The following is a 23,347-nucleotide window of genomic DNA, read 5'->3' as shown; positions in this document are numbered from 1 at the left end:
AGGAGAGAATGGAGAATGGGGTTTCTTTTTGATGTGATGAAAATATCCTGCAGTTAAAAAGTGTTGATGGTTGAACAACCTGTGTATATATAAAAAACCGCTCAATTGTTTAAAATGGCAACTTTTATAGTATGTGAAATATACCTCCGGTAAAAGTAATGCCCAGAGGCCCATGGAATTTATGACCAGGGTGAAACTACATGCTTTTCTCTGTTCAGTTAAAGATACATTCACTGTGGGAGAGTCCTGGACCCTTGGCCTGTTGGTGCTCATTAATGGGGATGGGCGTGCTTAGCAGAAATGTAGTGTCTATGTGTTTGCTCCAATTGGGCATTTGTGTTAAAGAGAACAGCAGTTATACGGATACTTCACTTTTAAAGTTTTTTTAATGTTTATTTATTTTTGAGAGAGAGACAGAGTGTGAGCAAGGGAGGGGCAGAGAGAGAGGGAGACAGAATCCGAAGCAGGCTCCAGGCTCTGAGCTGTCAGCACAGAGCCTTGATGTGAGGCTCAAACCCATGAACCTCGAGAGCATGACCTAAGCCGAAGTTGAACGCTTAACCAACTGAGCCACCCAGGCGCCTCCCAGGATACCCCACTTATAAACAACTCTTCCCAAGCTTACAAAAGCTTGCTGCGTCATTATCCTAGGTGGTTCTCATAATAGCCTTATGAGTGAGATGGTTGTTATTTCCTTTCTACCAAGAGGCACTCTGTTAAATTACTGCTTCAAGGTAAATAGAGGTTTTAAACCAGGTCAGATTTAATACTCTTTATACTATGCCCTACATCCATGCTGAAATCTGGATCTCAGAAAAATATGTTGATTACTATAGATTTTAGGTTTGATATTAAGGCTTCTTAGATATTTTCCAAGTCAATTAATATATTTTAAAGCTTAATTTTAGCTATTTTGTCAGGGTGGAATCTCAAGCATGCTTTCCATTGCTTAAGAACAAATTTGAACTGATTGTATAATTATGATAGGGAATATTCTTTTGAATAATGAATATTCATTTTGTACAGAAATAGTAAAAAAAAAAAATGGCTTATTTAACTAATGTGCACTTATAGGACATTAACCTCAATCAGAAGCAGAGAGCTACATCAGTTTGGAAACCTAAGTGTTTGACTTCATTTTGGTACCCTGGATACAGAGAATTGTTTTGGAAAATCTGAATGCCTGGGCCTTATTCCTGGACAGGGAATGTTCTTATTTATAAAACCAAACCACTAGCATAGATTGAAGTCTGTTTACACATATAACATTGTGTCCTTTCTCATTATGGTGATATGTTGAGACAAGGAACAGGAAAAAAAAATACTATATATATAATTTTGTTACTTAAAAAATATAGGTAAACTAGGATGCTGATAATTAAAGGTACATATGTTTGGTCAAGCCATTAACTTAATAGAAAAAAACAGATCAAAAGTGCTCTTAAGGTTTATAAATTAAAAAAAAAAAAAAAACCATATAGGAATGGGAGAAGTGAGTAAGGGAAGTTGGAAATTTAATTTTCTGTGTCTTTTATTCAAGGAGTTTTTGGATTATAGTTATTTTGAAGGCAAAAATTTTCAATTTAAAAATAGAAGGGTAGAAATAGGAACAGATTGGAGTTTGGTGGAAAAAAAAATTAGAGACAGAGAAAAATACAACAGGGAGGCTCTGTGTAGGGAATTCTTATGTTCAGTTTCTTCTCAAATTTCCTGTGGCTTGTGTAGACAGGAGTTACAAAATTTGATGAAAACAATCCGATGGAAGCCATGGACAAGCATTCCAGAATCACGAACATCTGTTTGCACACACATTTGTTTGCAGTTGATTTCAGGGGGAGCATGGGCCTCATGAAGCCCTTAATCTGGGAGTGGATCAGAATCGGGCATAGGAGTTTGCAGAATACAGATACCTCTGCCTCCCCTGCCCCAGGCCTCCTGTGAAGGACCACTCCTCCCTCACGGGGGTGGGTGCCGGGTTAAGACTTGTCAATCATGATTGGGATGGTTGACTCCTAAACCTGGTGGAGAAGCATCCGCAGCAAGTGTTCAGGGTTTTTTTTTTTAAACGTTTATTTATTATTGAGAGACAGAGTCAGACAGAGCACGAGCAGGGGAGGGGCAGAGAGAGAGGGAGGCACAGAATCCGAAACAGGCTCCAGGCTCTGAGCTGTCAGCACAGAGCCCGACGCGGGGCTCGAACTCACAAACCGCGAGATCGTGACCTGAGCCGAAGTCGGACGCTTAACCGACTGAACCACCCAGGTGCCCCGCAAATGTTCAGTTTTAAGTGAGAGCTGCCCCAGTGTGATGGGCTTTTGTCTCCTGGAATCACCTCACTGCCAGCTGGGCTGAGCCGGGGTCCTGCCCAACAGCCTGGAGGGTGGGGCCCACACCAGCCCACGCCTGGAGGTGGTGCTGAGGCGGACAATCCTATCCATGGCCAGTTCTGCCTTCCTCGGTCTCCTTAAGCTGCACCTGGGAGAAGAACCATGTTTTGTTTTCAGGGTAGTAGCCAATGGCTCCTCCCTCGTATTGATTTTTGTGTTACCTCATTTGTAAATAAGTGCTTGTTTTATATTGTAAAAATGTTGAATGTCAAAAAAAAAACACTTTTTTTAAGACAGAAAACTTGGTAGCTTCTTGAGAAACAAACATAAAAGAAGTTGCGGTCATCTCTTCGACTCTTCTGCCTTGTCCACAGTCCTGCTTTATGTTTGTATTTCTCCAGCTACACACTGGCATTAGTCTAGCATCTAAGTTGATCAATAACGTCGCCCTGTCTCTGTGTGCGTGTGGAATCTCTACAACCATTTATTTAGCAAGGTGAGTAGAAGCCTCCTATGGAAAGTCACTGATTCGCAGTAATTGGTCAGTTATGTAGAAGGTAGTTAAAGCAGTGATTAACAAAAAGCATACACACAGTCTGCTTTAACTCAAAACACGCATGCACATTTGTTTGCCAGTCTTTTGTTGTGAGTTTGGCTCCTGATTGGAGTTCTGGTCTTTCTTGCAAAAACCCATCTGAACTGCATCACCCTTTTCCAATTTTGGTTTCTTCAAAGTGGGGCAAGAACTTAACACTTGTGAGGCAACCTACGTGCAAAACACCTTTAGATTTCAGTGATTTTGTTACTCCGTTTTACAGTTGCTTTACTCATACCTAACGCAACGGCATTTAAAAATAGTACCTAGCTTTTATTGACTTGGTTTCTGTAGAAAAGAGAACTGTTTTCTTTCTGTGCACAGGTTTCATCAGTTTACCTAATTTTAATTAAATTATAGGAGTTCAATAACTTGTGCAACTGATGTAAATTGGTTTGGGAACAAACCAAGTCACTCCTGGTGAAAATACAACTACACTGGTAGCAGCAGGAGAGCACAGGTAGAGACGATGCTGAATGTCCGTTGATCTGACAAGTTAGTTTTTTTTTTTATTTTTTTAATGTTTATTTATTTTTGAGAGAGAGAGAGAGAGCATGAGTGGGGTAGGGCAGAGAGAGAGAGGGAGACACAGAATCTGAAGCAGGTTCCAGGCTCTGAGCTGTCAGCACAGAGCCCGATGCAGGGCTCGAACCCACGAACCGTGAGATCATGACCTGAGCCAAAGTCAGACACTTAACCGACTGAGCCACCCAGGTGCCCCTGACAAGTTAGTTTTGTAGAGAGATTAAGAATGCTCCCACTGTAAGAAATGTTGAAGAAGAGCAAAACTTCACATGTTTTCAAGTATGTTGGAGTTACTTTATTTGTAAAATGAATTCCTACAAGGAGGAATGCATTTGTTTACCTTTAAGAGAATCTGCATGCATAGTTGTGCAGGTGGGATGAGGGGGACTGGAGCAGTTATGAACAGAAGGGGCATCCCTTCAAGGCTTTGTGGGATCGGCGTTTTGAGTCAAACATAGTTTTGCATTTAACAAATAAAATTGACTGTAGCAAGTGTTTATAGTTTCGAGGTTACAGGTCAACAGCTTTGGGATTATGAAAACAAACTTTATATAGTAGAAAAATCTCAGTTCTCTTCTTAACAAATAGGTTTGGATAACACCTAACTTGATGATTTCAAGGTATAGAATATATATGTACAGGTTCCGATTAAATTTTACAACTGGTACATAAATCGTTGTTGCCCTTTTTATCTATCACACATTTAAGGTTGATAACTTGATTCCATCTAAATAAATAAATAAGTAGTATTTATATTTGGCTAGATTGAGGTATTACTATGAAACCCAGCTAGTGGATATCCCTACTTTCATCCAAAGTTATTTAAAAAAATTGTCCTCAATCCCAAGAATTATGTCATGTTCTTTCCTCCCTGGCATTTAAATCAATATAAAAATGTCCCTTGGAATCATTTATGTGGGGGGACTATAAACGAAGTAAAATACATGGTGTTCTCATGAGGTTTGTAGTCTGGTTAGAGAAACAAGACCAACGTACTTGAAACAGATTACAGCAAACATTTGATTAAATATAAAATGAGAAGTGCAAGCAATAACTGCTGAAGAACCTGCTTTGCATAGTTTATCTTGCACATAGTTAAGGCTTGAGTGAATAGGAAGTTTGGGGGAAGTACATGAGACAAAATAAGTGGAATTTGAACTGACTAGTGAATAAAAGAGAGGATTGTTGGTAGGAGAGGAAAGGTATGTTCAGGACAAGATGCACTTAGGGAGCAGACCAGAGAATAAGGTTTGTTTTATAATCCTAGAAGGCCCTATAAAATCCTAAAAAGTTCCTTATAGTATTTATATGAGCACCTCCTAACTTCTCTGAGTCTTGGCAGTGAATTATCTTTGATTATACTTCTTTTCTTTCCCTGGGAATATCCATAAAACCAACGTTCTGTTATAGCCTACCATTCAATCTCTAACGTTGTGGCATTGGGAGAGTTCTGTGGGGATTCATATCCAACAATGATAACCATCTTTTACCTAGTGCCTTGTAGGTACCTGTATCAGTCAGGATAGGATAGGTTATGCTGCAGTAACAAACATCCTCAAAATTTCAGTGGATTAAAATAACATATAAAGTCTATACTAATAGGAAAAGTATAAACTTCCTATGGGGAAGATAAAACTCTGAGACCTGGGATGGGGGCTGCATAATGTAGCAGAGCAAGTATGGGACTAGTTGCCTAGAGGTCTGGCTCTGAGTCACAGCCCAACTCCTCCTACCTATGTGACATCGATATGTCATTTCATCTCTCTGAGCTTGATTTTCTTCAATTATATCTTGATATCTTGATTTCTTCAATTATAATATGAAGGAGTCTAGCTCATCCTTAAGCTCTCTTTGAATACAGTGATTCTCTGCATGCATAAAACAAGTAAAAATAAAAGCTAGAATAGTTTCTGTCTTCTAGATTCTAGAATGTATTTCCTTTTTTTTTTTTTCCTACATGTTTATGTATTTATTTTGAGAGAGAGAATGTATGTGAGCAGGGGCGGTGGGGGATGGCAGAGAGAGAGGAGAGGGAGATTCCCAAACAGGCTCTGCACTGTGAGTGCAGAGCCTCAGGAGGGCTTAAACTCACAAACATGAGATCCTGACCTGAGCCAAAATCAAGAGTTGGACGCTTAACCGACTGAACCACCCGGGTGCGCCTATAATGTGTTTGCTTTTTAAGCTCTTCCAAGATGTTTGTTTGTTTTTCTTTAACATAAGGACTGCCAGTCTTTTTTTCTCATACCATTAAGAAATATGGTCAACATTTTCATCAGTTTAGATCTGCTATATTTATTTGCCCAATTTGTCTCCTTTACTCTTGTTATTTCCAGTCTGAAATGGGGAAGGAAACTGGGCCAAGGTCGGCTGCCACATTGACGGCTCCACTTCTAACCTCAGGGATTCTTGCTCTCATTCACCAGAGAGCTCTGAGTCCAGAAAGTTCCATGGTGGCAAACCCAATTGACCTCTATAAAGGTCTGCTTCTTTCAGCAATGCTTCATGTTCCTAAAAAGGGCCAGTTAGTGATAAAGATTGTAGATCTTTCCTTCCATTTAGGTTTGAAGCTTAAGTGCTTTTGGTTCCAGAGTTGTGCAACGAGCTTGCCCTGCCTTGTGTTATACTGCTGGCAGCCTCCCATAGATGGAAAAGAAACATTTATTGGGCTGCTTCTGCTTGTCAGGCACTATAACTTACAGTGCATTCAGACAGAAGAATGTTCTATAAATACAGAATCATGAGAGGAATGTCCCAGCACCAGAGTCTTATTTTTAATTGTCAGTAGGATTCACTCAGGCTACCTAAAACTATATCACAATCAAAAAGGACCAGAGAGTGGCCGTATGGACAATATGAAAATGACAAAGATTTAATAATGAGTGAAAATGTATTGAAAACCCATAAATCATACATACGTATGTGCATACGTGTGTAATTGTGTGCAACTGATGGCTTGTATTCAATGGGGTGTGATAGCCTCATCAGAAAACTGATGATGCCCTTGAACCATGTGCAAAATGGTGGGTGGTTTGGCTGGGCTCCTGGACTCTGCTGTGCTCTTTTCCTTCTACCTACCCTGGGCTGTCCTACCCACGGCAGAGGACCTTATGCCTTGCCTGCTTATGCCCTTTCTCAAAGGCACCATACAGTGTCTACAATTGATTTCCAGGAAAGGTTTTGCTTCCCACCCATGTGCTGTGCCACACTCGGCTGCTGTTCCATGTGTCAGCCTTCAGGGTGGCTGCAGGGTGGCTGCAGGGTGCCGCAGCTCTGTGACTCAGATGCTCAGTGCGGCCTCTTGGATACATTCTCTCTGCCACGACCCCTGTTTCTCCGCACTTGGTGACTCTGGGTGACACATGTTAATTCTCTTTAGTAATGAAAATCACATCTTGTTTAGACTCTAGAACTGAAACCCTTTCTCTGTAAAATTGCTCAACAGCACTGAGCTTTACCATTGATAGGCATTCTGCTTGACATTATTCCCCAGAGCCTCCTTAGAGGCTCTAGGGCTGGGAGGCTAATGGGGCATCTGTATGGATGTGAGTGGAAGTCTTGGGATTACAGTGAGGGAACCATGGGGAGATCTGTGGGCTGGCCTGAGGATTGAGGACCAATGTGGGCTGAGAGGCACCAAAGAGGCCTTAGGCACCCCTCATGGACAACTCTGAGTCCCAAGTGACTTTGTGGGGAGGATAGAGGTAGCTATTCAGGTATTGGGGGGAGTATCCCCTCCTTCCTCTCGTAACCCCCTTTCCTGTCTTCCCTTCTTGATTCCTTGATTCCGTTCCCTCCATTCAGGTAGTTTTCTTGTTTTCCCCACCCTCTACTTCTCCTTTGTCTTTGACAGCTACTCAGGATCTAAGGATCCTTAAAATGGGTTTATAGGGGGTGCTGCAGACTTTCTATCCTGAGGCTGATGATTCAGGAGCTGGTGAATGGGAGATGTTAACTGGCTGGAGTTTTCTAACTGAAGTAAGTCCACGAACTCCTAGCAGATGTTGATTCAGATGATGTTAAGCTTCTAGGAAATTTTTGAGTTTATTTATTTATTTTGAGAGAGCGATTGAGAGCAAACAGGGAAGGGTAGAGAGAGGGAGAGATAGAATCCCAAGGAGGCTCTACACTGTCAGTGAGGAGTCCAATGCAGGCTTGAACTCACAAACTGTGAGATCATGACCTGAGCCGAGATCACGAGTCAGACGCTTAACCAGCTGAGCCACCCAGGTCCCCCAAACTTCTAGGATTTTGACTTCCAGAGGGTCTGGGTCCCCTATATGTTTTGAATAGGGCATGCATATATGTGGAAGTGTGTGTGCATGCATGTGTATATGTGTGTGTGTTTGTGAGAGAGCTAGAAAACACGAATCCTTAAAAATGTGGTTAGTGTTGTTTTCCAGTTCCTGTTTGATTTGTTAGGCAACCTTTCTTCTATAATCTTACAGACAAATGAGACTCCTCCCTCCTTTCCTGCTTATGTGTTACCCCAGTGAGAAACATGATTTGACATTTGAGTTCCTACTCGGCATGTAGATGCTGTGTAGTTTCTATATCATGAAACCAAATGAGAGCCTCTGCCTTTCACTGGATCTATCCAGGAATTTGGCTGCTCTTTCTACTGTCTATGAGAAAAACCTAAAATACAATATGATTTATTCTTTTAGCCATTCCCTCGGGGGTTCCAATCTCACCCAGACTTGAACTATTTTGACACACATGCACACACACACACACACACACACACACACACACACACAGAAAACACGGTGAATTTAAAGATGTCGGTTGAAGAACAAAACCCAGCTCAAATTTGTTTGGCATTTCTTTCCACCTTACCAGGGTAACTTAGAGATTCAGTCTAGAGCTGAGTGTCTTTTCTTCTTTGTCCTTAATCCCTTCCTAAAAGTTATCAGGGCCTGCTTGAATTATAGTGCATTTTTTCTTGTCAGAGTTGATTTGATTTCTGGTTCCCTTGCCTCCCAGCCTACACTCTGTGTAATGCTGCAGAGGCAGCAGATTGATGGGGAAAGGATTCAAAATGCTGCTCTGCATTTGGGTTTCAGCATGTGTGCCGTCTGCTGCCAGAGGCATTTAGCAGATGGACTTGGAGAGGTAGGACTGTGCCTCCACAGGGAGGGGACCTCTGGGGAAGAGGTCCCTAGGGGAGGGGCTCTGCCTTTCCCACCTCGCCATTCGGCTGACCCACCACCGAGTCGAGTCCATCACGAGGTGATTAGACTCGGCTTCTGTCGTCATGTTCAGTTTGGAACAGTTTGCTTATGATGTGTGTGGGCAGGGATTTCTTGGAGTCTGTTTGGGGCTCGCTGAGCTTCTTGAATCTTTAAGTTTAGAGCTGTCGTCAAATTTGGGCATCTTTTCAGCCATTCTATCTTTCAATTTTGTTTTTTCTTTTCTGCACTGCATTCTTACTCTTCCTCTTCTGGGAGTCTAATCTGAAAGTTAGACCTCTTGATATTGTCCTACAGGTCCCTAAGGCTCTTTTTACTACCCACCCTCCCCCGCCAAAAAAATCATTTTTTTTTTCTCTCTGTTGTTCAGATTGGATACTGTCTATGGATCTGTCTTCAAGTTCACTGACCTTTCCTTGTGTCCTATAAATTCTGCTGCTGAGTCCATCCATGAGACTTTTATTTTGGTTATTGCATTTTTCAGTTCTGAAGTTTCCATTTGGCTCTTTATATCTCGTATTTCTTTGCTGAGGCTTTCTGTCTTTCCACTGGTTTCAAGACTGTATGTCCTTGCTTCTTGGAGTTTTTCTAGAACAGTTGCATTTAATTTTTTTCAAATAATTCCAACATTTGTGTTATGCCTGTATTGGCATCTGTTGATTGTCTTTTTCCCACACCAGTTCGGATTCTCTTCATGTGCCGAGTAGTTTTGGGTTATATCCTGGACATTTTGCATATTGTATTATGAGACTCTGAGTCATAACTCATAAACTCTGAGATTAAATACCATAGATAAGGTTGATATATTTGTTTTCACAGGCAATCTGGTTGGATTGAGGCCTCACATTTCAGCCGGCCTTCTGTGGATCGTAATTTCAATATCAGTCCTGTTTTCAAAGTCTTTGCCATGTTTTTTTTTCAGACCTCTCCCACATGCATGCCACCCAGTGTCCAGTCTGGGACCCTGACCCAAAGGTCAGTCGGCTTGGCTCCCAAAGCCTTTGGTATGCTAACAAGGGTCAGATCCATGTTCCTACGGCCCAGGGCTTCATAAACCACTTTATGGGGTTGCTTTCCTTTTCCACGATTTTCCCAGTATTTTCCGGTTCCTTGTGGTTTCTGAACCCCTGACCAGAAAGGGTGGGATTTAGTTATTCCTGCTCTACTCATGCTGTACTGCATACCTCTGGTAACTGTGCCTGAGTCCAAGGCCAAGATAACAGAAGAAAGAGACAGAAAACACTCGCTGGGGCATTTACCCCATCCTCTTGGGGTGATAGCCACAGATAAAAGGGTGAGCTGCCCTCTCCTCTAGAGTTTTAGGTGCCTGTGGCCCCCTTGCTTGACTTCCATCACTGCAGTGGGATGGCCCAGGCATTGGGATGCTAGACTAGAGGGGGAGAAAAAAGAGAGAGAGAGAGGAAAATGAAGGATTTTCTCACTCTCTCTGAGCATTAGGAGGCCCCTTCTCTGCTGGAGCCTGAACTGGAGGGCTTTTCCCGATGCTCTTGGTCTGTGCCAATGCCCGCTTCCAGTGTGTGGCTGTCTCGAGCAGAGGCCAGGAAAGAGGACCTCAGAAGAAAAACAATGGTGACCTCACTGCTTGTTCAGTGGTACTTTGAATTCTGGTCTTCTTCTCCAATCTGCCTGTTAGTGTTTACTTTTCAGATTCCTCAAATCACTGCTCTGTGTGTTCTGTCCAGGTTTTAGTGCTGATTCAGTGCAAGACACAGGGTGGGGGTGTGCTTACACATCTTATCCAGAACTGAAACTGAGATTCCTTTGTTTGAATGACATTTTTGCACCGGGTACCTGAATTTTAAATGTCACCACAAAACGTGTAACTGACCCCTGCTCTTTTTGAAGCAGGACTGACTGAGAAAAAGGGCCAGAGCATGCAGAGGGGAATGCGTGTTCACTGCCACCCCAGAGACTCACAGAGCCCTGCACACTCACTCAGTCCAAGTCCTAAAGACCGTGATTATCTGAGGATGTTACAGAAAGGTTGTGGCTGATGCTTACACGCTCTCAGCTGTGCCTGGTCGCATGTCCTGCTGGGGACCAACTCTACAACTCCCACAACTCCCTTCTCCTAAAAAGGAATAAATAATTTCCTTCAATCGTTGTTTTCCTGCCCACTAACGGATGCTCTTAATTAGCACAAGATTGCAAAATAGATATATTTTTCTTGTTTTGGGCTTGTTCCTCCCAGAAAGCTTAGGCTTCCCCGACATTGACACATCAACACATGCTCAGTGGATGGTTTAGTTTGCCTCAAGGACTCACAACCTTGTTCTTTTCCACAGAAAAGACGCAGAGCTTCAGTTGTTAGCCATCTCTCCCGATATAAAATTGCTGGTTCTAAAACCTTTCTGGAGCTTCCTAGTTGGAGAATGTGCACTTAGGAGTATTGCAACTTTATAAAAATGTCCCAATCACTCTGCCAATTATCCAGCACGGTAAAGAAACACCCTTTACATCACTCATCCTACAATTTCATCCCTAAAGACCTGTCGCATTGAAGTACAGAGGAATGGGCCATTAGAAGCCTTCCTTTGGCTTATGTTTGTATTTTACACAAATATGTTGAAAAATGTGCAATAGTGGTACTGTTCCTTGTTTGACAATTTCTACGGGAGCTACTTGAGGTCATTCATGGGTGTGGGGAAACTGCCTACGAGAAAAGAAGCCGTTATTCCACATTTCAAGACAAGGAAAGCTTTTGCACCAGGCGGAATTGATGGCTCTCTTTTCTAGGTCATGGGTGGGTCTGCTTTTTTTGTAATAATTTTTTTTTAAATGCAGTCAGTTTTGCTTGGGGCTTACGGTCTCGAATTAATGCATTTCTATTATGTGCATACGTGTAGGCTGGTAGGCAAAAGAGCATGTTAAAACATTGCTTTATTTCTTGTATTATCTTTTAATAGTAAAATCTTGGAATTCAGCTCCTTTGGCTTGAAAGAATCATTTTTGTTTTCAAGAAACAAATTTAATGCCGAAATCATAAGTCATAAAAAATATCTGAAAGCCTCATGGCGATGCTTGTGGTCTTTTTGAGACTGACTCAGTGATCACTTTTTGCCCTGTGGAAAGCAGAATTTCAGATGTCTGCAAAATAGCCTGAGAGCGACATGAGTTCGCGGTGTATATCTTTTGCTGTCCTAAATCGTAACTTTTGGAAATGTTTTCTATGCACTCAAAACATATTAGAGGAGGCCGGCTCACTTTTCAATGCACATTGCCTGAAGAAAGTGGCAGATAGAGCCTTGACAAACAAAGTGGAGGCTGCTTCCTTGCCTCAGAAATCTGGGACCTTGTCTTCCTTGTGCCGCTTGTCCGTGCTCGGGGAGGGGCTCCTTTATAGGAGTGGCCTGGTGGTTCAGGGAGCAGGACCTTGGACTGCAACGGAGTAGAGGGACCCTCCTCCCTGGGTTGGCTCAGGAGGAGGCCTACTTCTTGGTGGCCGCTCATTGTGTGTGCCCCATTTGACATTTTAGCCCAGGTCTGCTGGGGACAGACAGACCAGCCTCAAATGACAGTACATCCACCCCCTTCTGCCGAAGCAGCTCCTTTCCCCATCCAGAGGGGAAGTGGGGGTGGCAAACAGGACTGGGAATCCGTGTTTCCACCTCCTGGGAGTGATGGGTGTAGCCTCGTTCTGGCCACATGATATTTGCAGCATGTGGGTAATAGTGTATCCTGGCATTTAGGGAATGGTTTGGGGGTGAAATCATGACAAATTTTCTTAAAACAAAAAGATTTGGTGGGTGGGTGTGTTTGCCTTGTTCTACTTAATACCGGCCATTGGTGTTCTAAGGTGCTCAGAGAGTTCTGCGTGTGGGATGTTTGGAGGGACAAATATTGATGTATGTACCAGAGAATTAAGACAAATGATAATTGAAAGAGATGATAAAAGCTAGTGGTTTCCTTGGGGTAATAATCACGAACTGCTGTCAGACTGATTCCAGGAGGAACATTACTTTATGTGAAGTGTTTTTTAAACAGCTCGAGCAAAGCATTAAGCCAGAGCATTTCTGGGGCATCTCTTTGCTGTATATTCCTATCATGTCTCCACTTGAGATTCCTCAACGGATAGTCACTGTTCCAGCTGCCATGTTGAGCTTCATCGGGGTCGACAATCAGTTGGAAATGAGAAATACGAGCTTGCAGTCAGGATCTTGTCTGTGGATTCTGAAGATAATTCTATAGTCCTGCTATATGGATTCACCATTATTGATCTGTGAAGTTATTTTTATGTGTTAGTGAAGGGTGAGTGGCTTCTGCTGTGTTTAAAGGTGTCTCTTTCATGAAGCCTTTGGGTTTCTTGCAGTAGAGACAGATTTCCGCAATCTGCACTTGTGTTTTTGGCATTTAGTTTGGAGCTATGTTTACGTCCTCGATCTCTTCGTGACCCCACTTACCCTATGGAAATTTCCATCAGAGCTCCTATGAACTTCATTGCATTTATTGGGTTATAGCTGTATTAAATTGTAACCCAGAGCCTGGCACAAGGCACAAATGCCCACTGAATCAATGGATGACTCCCTGGTCGAGTCTCATTGCTTCTTTCCGAAGAATGCTGTGCAGGAGACCTTCTATTTGTCTCTCCAGATCCACCATCCACTCTTCTCCTCCTCCTCTGCACCCCCAGAGGCTGACTTTGCATGGACAACCGTAGCCTCCCTCTTCTCTGCCTTCTCTTGGCTTTGACAGTTGGTGTGCATACATAATAGGACTGGATGTGACAGGATTGGCTATGTTCCTTTTTGAAAAAAAAATTTTTAATGTTTATTTATTTTTGAGAGAGAGACAGAGCATGAGCAAGGGAGGGGCAGAGAGAGAGGGAGACACAGGATCTGAAGCCGGCTCCAGGCTCCGAGCTGTCAGCACAGAGCCCGATGCGGGGCTCGAACCCACAGACCACAAGATCATGACCTGAGCCGAATCAGACCCTTAACTGACTGAGCCACCCAGGCACCCTGGATTGGCTTTGTTCCTTTATTAAATGCCTTCTCCATAAAGTTTCCCTCTCTGGGTTCCATAAATTCCTCTTGCTCCTTGCGGCTTAGGATTTGTAAAGTCTCTCTGGTGCTACCTGTCATAGATACTGCATTATTCGTTATCGGTTTCCTTAAACCCTGCCCACGCCTTTATAAATAGTCTATTGAATTCTTCTTGGATTAGCCAGTTGGAAGGAGCCTATTGTATCCTGCTGGAATCCTGGCTGATATTTGCCCAAGTCACCCAGATGACAAAGTTAGTTATAATCTAGATATCATAATCTTGCATTATTTCAAGTAAACAGTCTCTTCTAGGCCAGTCTGCCTCCAAATTCGAATCAAATATAGCAGGGGTCAGCAAACTACAGCCTGCAACCTATTTTTGTAAATGGAGTTTCATTGGAACACAGCCACGACCATTGGTTTACTCACTGTCTGTGGCTGTTTTGAGCTACAGCAGGGGGCGAGGAATTGCAGTGGAAACTGTATGGCCTGCAAAGCCTAAAATATTTGCTGTTTGGCCCCTTATAGAAAGAGTTTCCTGATCCCTGATTTAGAGGAAGACCATGATGGGTGAACTTTATCATTTCTATCAAGAGGCTCCTGGGCCAGATGCTGGCACACTTGTGAGTGGCCGCGTGAGAAAGACATGGGGAGTTTTAAACCCCAGACCTGGACAAGCCTGCCTGAGGCTCTGCGTTGCTGTGCAGACAGCGGGGGCGACCTGGAAAGGCACTTTGTCATTTGATGCAAGGACATGACCAGGCACAACTGGGAGGCATTTGTACTTAACTGTGCTTATAATTTATGATTTCATAATTCAGTACTTCCTGAAAAGAATTGCTCTCCCTAATTTTCAGCATTTACCTGCCAAAGTTATTTTGTGTGTCTGTCTCTGCCACCAGACTGTGCACTTCTTGGGAGAGTCAAGGTTTTTTGTTTTTTTTTTTAACGTTTATTTATCTTTGAGACAGAGAGAGACAGAGCATGAACGGGGGAGGGTCAGAGAGAGAGGGAGACACAGAATCTGAAACAGGCTCCAGGCTCTGAGCTGTCAGCACAGAGCCCGACGTGGAGCTCGAACTCACGGACCTCGAGATCATGACCTGAGCCGAAGTCGGTCAAGCGACTGAGCCACCCAGGCACCCCGGGAGAGTCAAGGTTTTATTCGTATCTGTGTTGACCAGTGTCTGGCACAGGGTGGCTGATGCTCAATGAATATTGTTTGACCACATGGTAATCACCATCTACTTCAGAGAAGAAAGGAAAGTAGGGGGGTGGCGGAAGGCATTACCTGGGAAGATATGTTAATGTTCTCAGGCTTTCTCTGATTAGACTCTCTGCCTGATCAGCCTTCACAGAACAAGACAGCTATAAGAAAAGGCTGCGTTCCCAGAAAAGGGTGCCCCTCAGGGCAGACTGGCTACATAATTTGTGGGGCTTGGTGCAAAATGAAAATGTGAGCCCTCTTGTTCAACATTTATTAATTTCAAGACAGTGTCAGCAGAGCATTGAGCCAAGCATAGGCCCTTCTTAAAAAAAAAAAAAATTTAAGATTTTATCTTTAAGTAATCTCTACACCCAGCATGGGGCTTGAACCCACAACCGCAAGATCAAGAGTCACACGCTCCACCGATTGAGCCAGCCAGGCGCCCCCAAGCGCAGGCCCTTCTAAGACTGCATAGGTTGCACGCCCATGAAACTGGCAGCTGAGAACAAGACAGCCTGTGGGAAATCAGTGAGGATTCCTTAAGTCTAGAAAGCTGCAGGGCACTTAGCTACTACAAGGAGGCACGGACCTGTCTAGATGGTGAGACTGTGGGCTCTTGGGCTTTGTGCCACGATGTGAGGCTAATCACATCTGACCTGGAATAACGCTTATCACTTACGAAGTGTCCACATTTATCTCAGACCCCCATGCCAGGGTGGGCTTCTCTTCCCCAAACTCACACACCTGGCTTGATGCTGACTGACCTGCTTGCTCCCCCACTCCTCCTAGCTTTTCAACCCCAGGTCACCCAGGCCACCCCATCCAGGGGCAAACCCCCCACATTTGCACTAAAGTATATCAGGGCTAGCCTGTTTAGGTTTTTTTTTTTTTTTTTTTTTTTTTTTTTGGGAGGGGGTGGGTGACAGACAGTTCCTGTCATAATACCTAGTCTTAGTCTGTTTGGGCTGTCATAGCAAAATGGCACAGACTGAGTGGCTTATAAAGAACAGAAGTTTATTGCTCACAGTTCTGGAGGCTGGGTCCAGGGTCAGGGTGCCAGCAGAGTTGGTTTCCAGTAAAGGCCCTCTTCAGGGTTGGCGCCTTCTCTCCAGGTCTTCACATTGTGGAAGGGGCTAGGGAATTCTGTGAGGTCTTTTTTAGAAGAGTACTGATCGCATTCAGGAGGGCCCTACCCTCATGACCTAAGCTATTCCCAAAGGCCCCACCTCCTAATACCATCACCTTGGTCATTAGGATTTCGACCTATGAATATGGGGGAGGGGAACACACACATTCAGATCCTGGCAATATCTGAGTGAAGAACAATGTGTATGCGTGAATGGTGCATTTATCTGTCCCTAGAACCTTCCCTTGCCTCCTTCTGCATCATAAAAGGGGGTTTAAAGGCCCAGTCTAAGCACTGCGGGAACGCCTGTGCCTAGACACCCAGCGTCTTTCCTGACTCCAGACATCTACCCTCCCAGCAGATGGGGCTTCTCTCCCCACCCCACCCCCTTCCCCACCCTGCACCCTGAGCTCTATTCTCCCCCTGAGAATCACAGCAAGGCTTTGGAAGGTTTCTAAGTGGTGATAAGTACAGGTGGGGGACTTGGAACTCTAGAAAGGACTTCATGACTAGTGCTTCCTTTTGACTAGAGGGATCCCACTTGCGTTTCTTCCAGACCACTGCGATCCCCCAGCCCTTCATCCCTCCCACCACCCTTGCTGCAAAAGGAGGCCTAGCCTTCATCTCTAACCACTGTGCTCATCGGTGCTCCTCACGTCCTCTGCTGAAAGGCAGCAGCCCCTTGCTAGGAGGCTACTCTTGTCAGCCTTGGTGGTGACAGCTCCGGGGTCCTCTCCCACAGGTGCACAGCCCCAGATGCTAGGCACACTGAGATCTGGAAGACTGAGTGTGGCTGCCCTTGTCTGCCTGTGCTGCGGAAGGCACCCAAGCACCCAAAGGACTTCAGGCTTTTGCCTCGACAACATAACTGGCCCTTAGGGAGGCTCATGGTTCTGAAGCTCTAAGCTTTGGAAACTCTAGTAGATAGAGGAGTTTTTCTTCGCATGGGGGAGAGGCACAGTAATACAAAGCCACAGTTGAGAGAGCCTGATGGGGTCAAGTGGAGTTTATTTTTGATCAGAAGAGTCAGACGTCCCCAGGCCTTTGCAGTCTTTTGCTTAACCTGGTAGCTGGGCTTTCTCAGGCCTTGCTTGCTTCCCTGTGACCGATGTGACTGTAATGACAGCAGCTCCGAACCCACTCCCCACCGCCTGTGCACAGACATGTTTGTTTTGCAGACAGTTAAAGCGGCCAAGGAGCCTAGCTGATGCTCTGTGGCCATCCCACCCCCACCCCCACCCCCAGTGCCTCAACACTTTACGCATCAACCTGTTTTCTGTTTTCTGTCTTCTACAGCATCCCCGGTGGCATATAGATCTCCAGCCGTGGGCAGGACCTGCTCAGTCCCTGGATGAGGAAGCCTTGAGGTTTCTGAGATACATCAGCACCACTCAGGTTGTATTTCAGATGCAATTGGATCTGGAGACACTCTAAAAGATATTGATCAACCCCCTTTCAAAAAGGATTCCATCATTGAGGGGGTAGGAAGATTCTCAGGGACTCCTGGTGGGGACTTGATAGGGACATAGTTTCTGAGGCCTCAGTGCTTACATTTATCCACTTGTTTGAAGGCAGATAAGATGCCTTCTATTTGCTTCAGCATCTTCTGCCTTCCAGGGGTATTGTCATCTTGAAATGTTTTAATGATTCATCCTGACGTGTTCTTAAAGATCCACGTTAGCAAATTGCTTTGGAAAACCATTTGAGGCGACAGATTCACACCCGTGAGTAGGCAGTCAAGTGTGTCATAAAACAAAACCATCATCTGGAGGTTCAAGTTCCATTTTGGATTTGGAGGAATCTGCCTTTTTGCTTTTCTGCCACAGATGCTTGGTGGACAGGGCCCCGCTAGGCCAGGGAGCAGAGGGGACATTGCAGGCGGTCCAAGAAGCTAATGAATCCAACAGTACTTTGTTCTTAGAGCATTTAAAGTCATTATGGAGCATCGGCCTTAGTGATGACTTAACACATTGTGGCAGCTCCTGCCGAGGCTGAGCCTGTGCCCCCGGCAAGTAAAGGGACTGTCTATTAAGGAGAGTCTATGGCTCTTGACACGTTAATCAGGAGGTTCTGTCCTCAAGTAGCCTGATTCTGGGGACAGAGAGACATAAGAGAAGATCAAGGCCTGAGGGAAACTTTGCCCTGGATTAAGTCGAGGTGTTAGTAAATTAGAAACTCACACTGCCTCTAAGGTACCTAGGCCAACTGGGGAGGTAGCCCGTGGAGCTCATGTGGCACTGAGGGTCTCAGGCTCTTTTGATGTCCCTTCAGCCCCCTGGCATCCCACTTCTTCTCCCAAACCTTGCTGGCAGCAGAGCCCGTTTTTCATCTGTGGAGAGAATATGTTTCAAGGTCTTTAGAAGACTGGGCGTAAAAGAAAGTCCCATTTCTCATATAATGCAGTCAGACAATTGGATTTTAATGGTTGTCACCTAGACATGGAAGTGAAAGCTTGTTGAATTAATCCAAGTTATGGAATGATAAATTGATCCCTGTGCTTTACATAATTTCATCTTGTTTTGCTGCTGCAAATTAATTTGGTGGACACTCACAGATTTAATTAAGGTGCTGAAATTTTAATTGTACAGTTTGGTTTTTCATGAAGGATGAGAAGCCCGACCTCTTGACTGTGACTTTAAGAAACTCTTAAGACACCAGAGGAAAACGAGAGGTGTTATACTTATGAGTTGGGTTTGAGAACTATGGGCTCCATCCCCTCCCCAAATAAATTGACCAAGTAAAAGCCTCTAGATTCCATTTTATATGTATTTCAGGTTAATGTTCTGTAACTTATAAAAGGCATATTTACTTAGAAGAAGCTTGTGAGGCACGAAAGGATTATTTCAAGCCCCTCTTGGATTTTCCCCCGTGAGTTATGAACTGAGAGGAGAAAAATTTTGAAAAGAAAAGCATCCCACAATGCAGTCTGAAGTGACTCTGAGCGATTTATTTTGTTTCTCTGTTTCTCAATGTTGCGATCTTGAAAAGGATCAAGCTATTAAATTCTTCCTTAGGTTTCTCCCAGTTCTGTGAGCTTGTACTATGCCGAGAGTAGTGTAGGATCAATATTGACAAAGTAGTTTTGAGCACCTGCTTCATGCCAGGGATTGTGGCAGGCCCTGGGGTACAGTCTCTGCCCACAAGCAGCTAACCAACTAGTTGAGAAAGTAGATACATAGACATCTTATTCAACTTGATGAGTGCAGTTGGTTTATTAAGTTCACTAGAAGGATTTTCATCCTCCAGAAAAACTGAGATAAAGCTCTAGACCTCACAGTGATTTTGTACCCAGGGGTCATTTTACCCAGGTGAAATGCTGTGCTTTTCTGCACATCCAGGTCACCGGGAAGCCAGCACATGGGAGCTCATCAGAGATGACATTAACTGACTCTTAATCAGAATCTTTTGCTAAACAGTGTTCCTTCCCCATCTCTATGTAATGCAGAGGTTTTTTTTTTTTTTTTGTCTTTTTTTTTTTTTTTTGGCTCTTTTAGGAGCTCAGGCTTCCCTTAGAATTCATCTCGACAATGAGAGCCTACAAAACTGGAAGAATATTAGAGCCACTATTACCTAAAATTTCCGTAGTTAGCAGTAGTGAGTCATAATGGCAAGGGGGAAAAAAAATCCTTCGGAAGGTACTAAAGCAAATTCCACCCCCATTCTCTTATGCTACTTAAAAAAAAATCATCTCCCTCAAATCTGTGTTCAAGCTTGTACAGCAAGGCCCAGCATTTGATGTGTTCATCATTGATTTACTCCTTCTTCAATTCAGCAGGCCTTTGCTGAGCACCTGTTCTGTGGTCGGCACTGCCTGGGGTATAAAACCTGAATTCAATACATACGCGTGCTGGCAAACAGCTAGGATGCAAGAGAGTTGTGTGTTCTCTAACACGGGTGAACAGATGGGTGGGGGAAGCTTGGAAACGGAAGCACAGGGCCAGGGACAGTGTGGCATTCGACTGCAATGAGATGGCACACTTGCGCGCTGTGTGTCCCTGATGGCATGATTGGGGACCTGAATTTTTAACGAAACACCAGAGGATACGGTGTTTGGTAGAGTGTGCACAACGTCAAGTGCAGTTTAATTAGGTATTGTTTTCTAATGTGAAAGACCACGATTACATCGCTGAGTTCTGGAGTCGATGATACACTGTTTGATGCTAACAAGAAATGGTTAAGTCATAAACACAGTGCTCTGTTCTAAGGGAAGGCTCCAGATCCAGCTTTTTATGGCCACCCCCAAACCATATGCCTCTGGGAAGCAGGCCTTGCGGCACAAAATTAATCTAAGCAACAGTTGCTGTTTTAAAAAAGAAAAAGTAGATTTTAAAACATTATCTAACTACCTATCTAGCTATCATCTAGCCAGCCAGCCAGCCATCTCTCCATCCATCTATCTCATCATCTATGCATCTATCTATTTGTAAAAATAACATAAAAATCCAAGCCCTGGAGATGCAGACTTTACGACTTTGTAACAGTAGTATCTGTTATATTTACTGGTACACACACACACACACACACACACACACACACACACACGGATAAAGGCAACAAAAATACAACTCTTTCCTTAGATGTTGCCTTTCAAAATAATGGTATTACATGAACATACAGTTGATCATTGAAGTGATTCTTGCCAGAAGTCCCCAAGTTTTAAGGGCTCTCTTTGCCAGATTTTACTTATGGGGTGCCAGAAATTCTATTCCATCTTTTGGGATGCCAAATGAAATGAGAATAAATTAATCCCTTTAAGCGGCACCTGGCTGGTGCCATAAGTGGAGTATGCGACTCTTGGTCTCGAGGCTGTGAGTTCGAGCCCTGCGTTGTCTGTAGAGATTACCTAAAAATAAAATCTTTAAAAAAAATTGGTTTATCCCTTTAAGTTAAATAACTAAAATGCATTTCAGAAAGCATTTTTTTTTTTCTGGAGTTTCTTCTCCTTTGTCTAGGCCTAATTTGCTTTTGCAGCTAAAATTACAAGGGGAATTAGAGAGAGAGAGAACGTAATTACTGGAGTTAGAGCTTAGCTAGGAGTTATTGCCCTCACTTATTTTGCTTACGAGAGTTTATTGAAGCCCTGGCCATAAATCTTAACAAGAAACTTTGAAAAATCAATATTTAATTAATTTTTAGGAGCTGAATTTTACTGAGTGCTTCTAGTTGTTTTGCAAAGCTAATGTCTATCACTGAGATAGTTAATATGGAAAAACTCCCGTGTTATGTATGTTTGAGCTAGGAGTGGAAAGAGGAACATTAGCAGAGAGATTGAATGGAAAAGAATGTCTTTCCAACAGGGGTATATCTGTGTAAGATGAAATCTTTGGAAGAAGAAGAAATGCTTAAAGGGTCACCTTTAGTGGAATAAAACTCTATTCCCCAACATCGGCAAAGTAAGGGCAGTTGAGCCTCAAAGCCCTGAATCTTGACCCTTAATAGTTATCGGATTCTTGGAGGCCTCTGGCTAATTGTCACTGCCTGCCTCTCTGGCTTTTTGTTAGGGGCCGGGTTGCAGGGGCTGCTGTTTTCATGTTAAAGCTCTGGCCCAAGCATAAGAGACTCTTAAAAACTGAGAACAAACTGAGGGTTGATGGGGGGTGGGGGGTGGGTGATGGGTATTGAGGAGGGCACCTTTTGGGATGAGCACTGGGTGTTGTATGGAAACCAGTTTAACAATAAATTTCATATTAAAAAAATAAATAAATAAAGCTCTGACCCAAGTGGAGCCTCTTCCCTTAATTTGCTAAGGCACAGATGAGGCCAAGCTGGAACCTTCCAGTGGGGCTTTACAAAAGGGTTCCTGTAAACTCACAGGACTATCCGCATACGAATCACCTGGGGCAGCTTATTAAAAGGCATGTTCGCAGGCATCAGCCTCAAAGATTCTGACTTTACAGAGTGGGACTTGAGAATCTGTATTTTTAGGTGCCTCCCAGGCCTGTCAGAATGTAGGTGGGCCATACCTTGGGAAACATGGTGGGAGAGGCGAGAGTTAAATTTTAATGGTGTTAGGAGGGAGTCATGAACAAGAACCTGTGAACATCTATATCATGTTCTGTCATTATTGAGATTCTTAGGGAGAAGTGCACACAAAGAAATGGGAATCGTCAGACCACTTTAATAAAAATACTCCAGGAAGCTGACCTAGAGCAAATGGTTCAGGCTTATGAGGTCCAGGTATGCTTTAGGGGCCTACAGAACTGCCTCCCTCCCTCCCTCCCTACTTACCTGCCTACCTGCAGGGGTGAGAGGAAGGGAGAGCATCGGACACAATGACGATGAGGGTGCTGATGTTTAAGGTGCAGTAACCCGCCCACTAGTAAGACAGGCCCACCAAACACATTGAACTTTAATTAAATTAGCAGTTTTTCCTCCCTTGGTGGGTGAGTGGGGACTAGGATATGGGCAGAGGCATAATTTCCATGTCTTTGTGGGTGAATCATAGGAAATGAATTATACAAATTAACATGCTGATATACCCAGTTAATAAATGTATTCTGTAATAGTTGCTTAAAATTCAGTTCCATTTTCTGTTATTTTTTTCCTTTAAACAGGGGTCATGGGTAGAGAAGTAGAAAGACATTGGTGAGGGGCAAGAATATATATACAGGGTTTCACATTTTAGACTTCCCTCTAAAATGTCCAAATCCTAGCAATACGCTCTCTCATTCATCTCTCTGATAAATAGTGCTGGATAATTTTGCCAGGCCAGTAGCCCTTGATCACAGCAAAAGTACGGGAGATGCTGTATCAGTTGAATAGGCTATATGTATATACTCTTTTCAGATTAGAATTCTGGAAACTCTGTTAAATAAAAGAATTGGGCAAACCCAGAATATCTTCTAAAACATTTTTATTTAAAAAAACTTTTTTTAATGTTTATTTTTGAGAGAGACAGTGTAAGCGGGGGGAGGGGCAGAGGGAGACACAGAATCGGAAGCAGGCTCCACACAGAGCCTGATGCGGGGCTCAAACTCTTGAACTGCGAGATCATGCCCTGAGCCAGAGTCGGCCGCTTAACTGAGCCACCTAGGTGCCCCCAGAATATCTTCTCTTTTTTTTTTTTAATTTTTTTTAACATTTATTTTATTTTTGAGACAGAGAGAGCATGAACAGGGGAGGAGCAGAGAGAGAGGGAGACACAGAATCTGAAACAGGCTCCAGGCTCTGAGCTGTCAGCACAGAGCCCGACGCGGGGCTCGAACTCACGGACTGTGAGATCATGACCTGAGTGGAAGTCGGACGCTTAACCGACCAAGCCACCCAGGCGCCCCCAGAATATCTTCTTAAGAAGAAAATCATTTGCTGTTATATTTTCCAATGAGTTAAAGCAATGAAACTCGGACCACCCTTTGCACCCAGAATGGTCTGT

At 43.7% G+C, this 23,347-nt stretch overlaps 1 protein-coding gene across 2 annotated transcripts in view; it reads left to right on the top strand.

Annotated features, from left to right (window-relative positions):
• The window catches only part of METTL24 (methyltransferase like 24), a 103,927-nt gene that overhangs the window by 15,779 nt on the left and 64,801 nt on the right, over positions 1 to 23,347 (top strand). The window contains exon 2 of one of the 2 annotated variants that reach the window (XM_007078789.2): positions 17,272 to 17,370. In XM_007078789.2, coding sequence (XP_007078851.2) covers positions 17,272 to 17,370 — 99 coding nt within the window. Of the gene's footprint in view, positions 1 to 17,271; positions 17,371 to 17,420; positions 17,457 to 23,347 lie in introns of those variants that run through there. The other variant, XM_042986976.1, reaches the window with a different exon arrangement.

The sequence above is a fragment of the Panthera tigris genome, chromosome B2 (genome assembly GCF_018350195.1).
Source record: "Panthera tigris isolate Pti1 chromosome B2, P.tigris_Pti1_mat1.1, whole genome shotgun sequence".
In the NCBI taxonomy this organism is placed as follows: Eukaryota; Metazoa; Chordata; class Mammalia; order Carnivora; family Felidae; genus Panthera; species Panthera tigris.
This window is presented reverse-complemented; position numbering and strand designations above follow the sequence as displayed.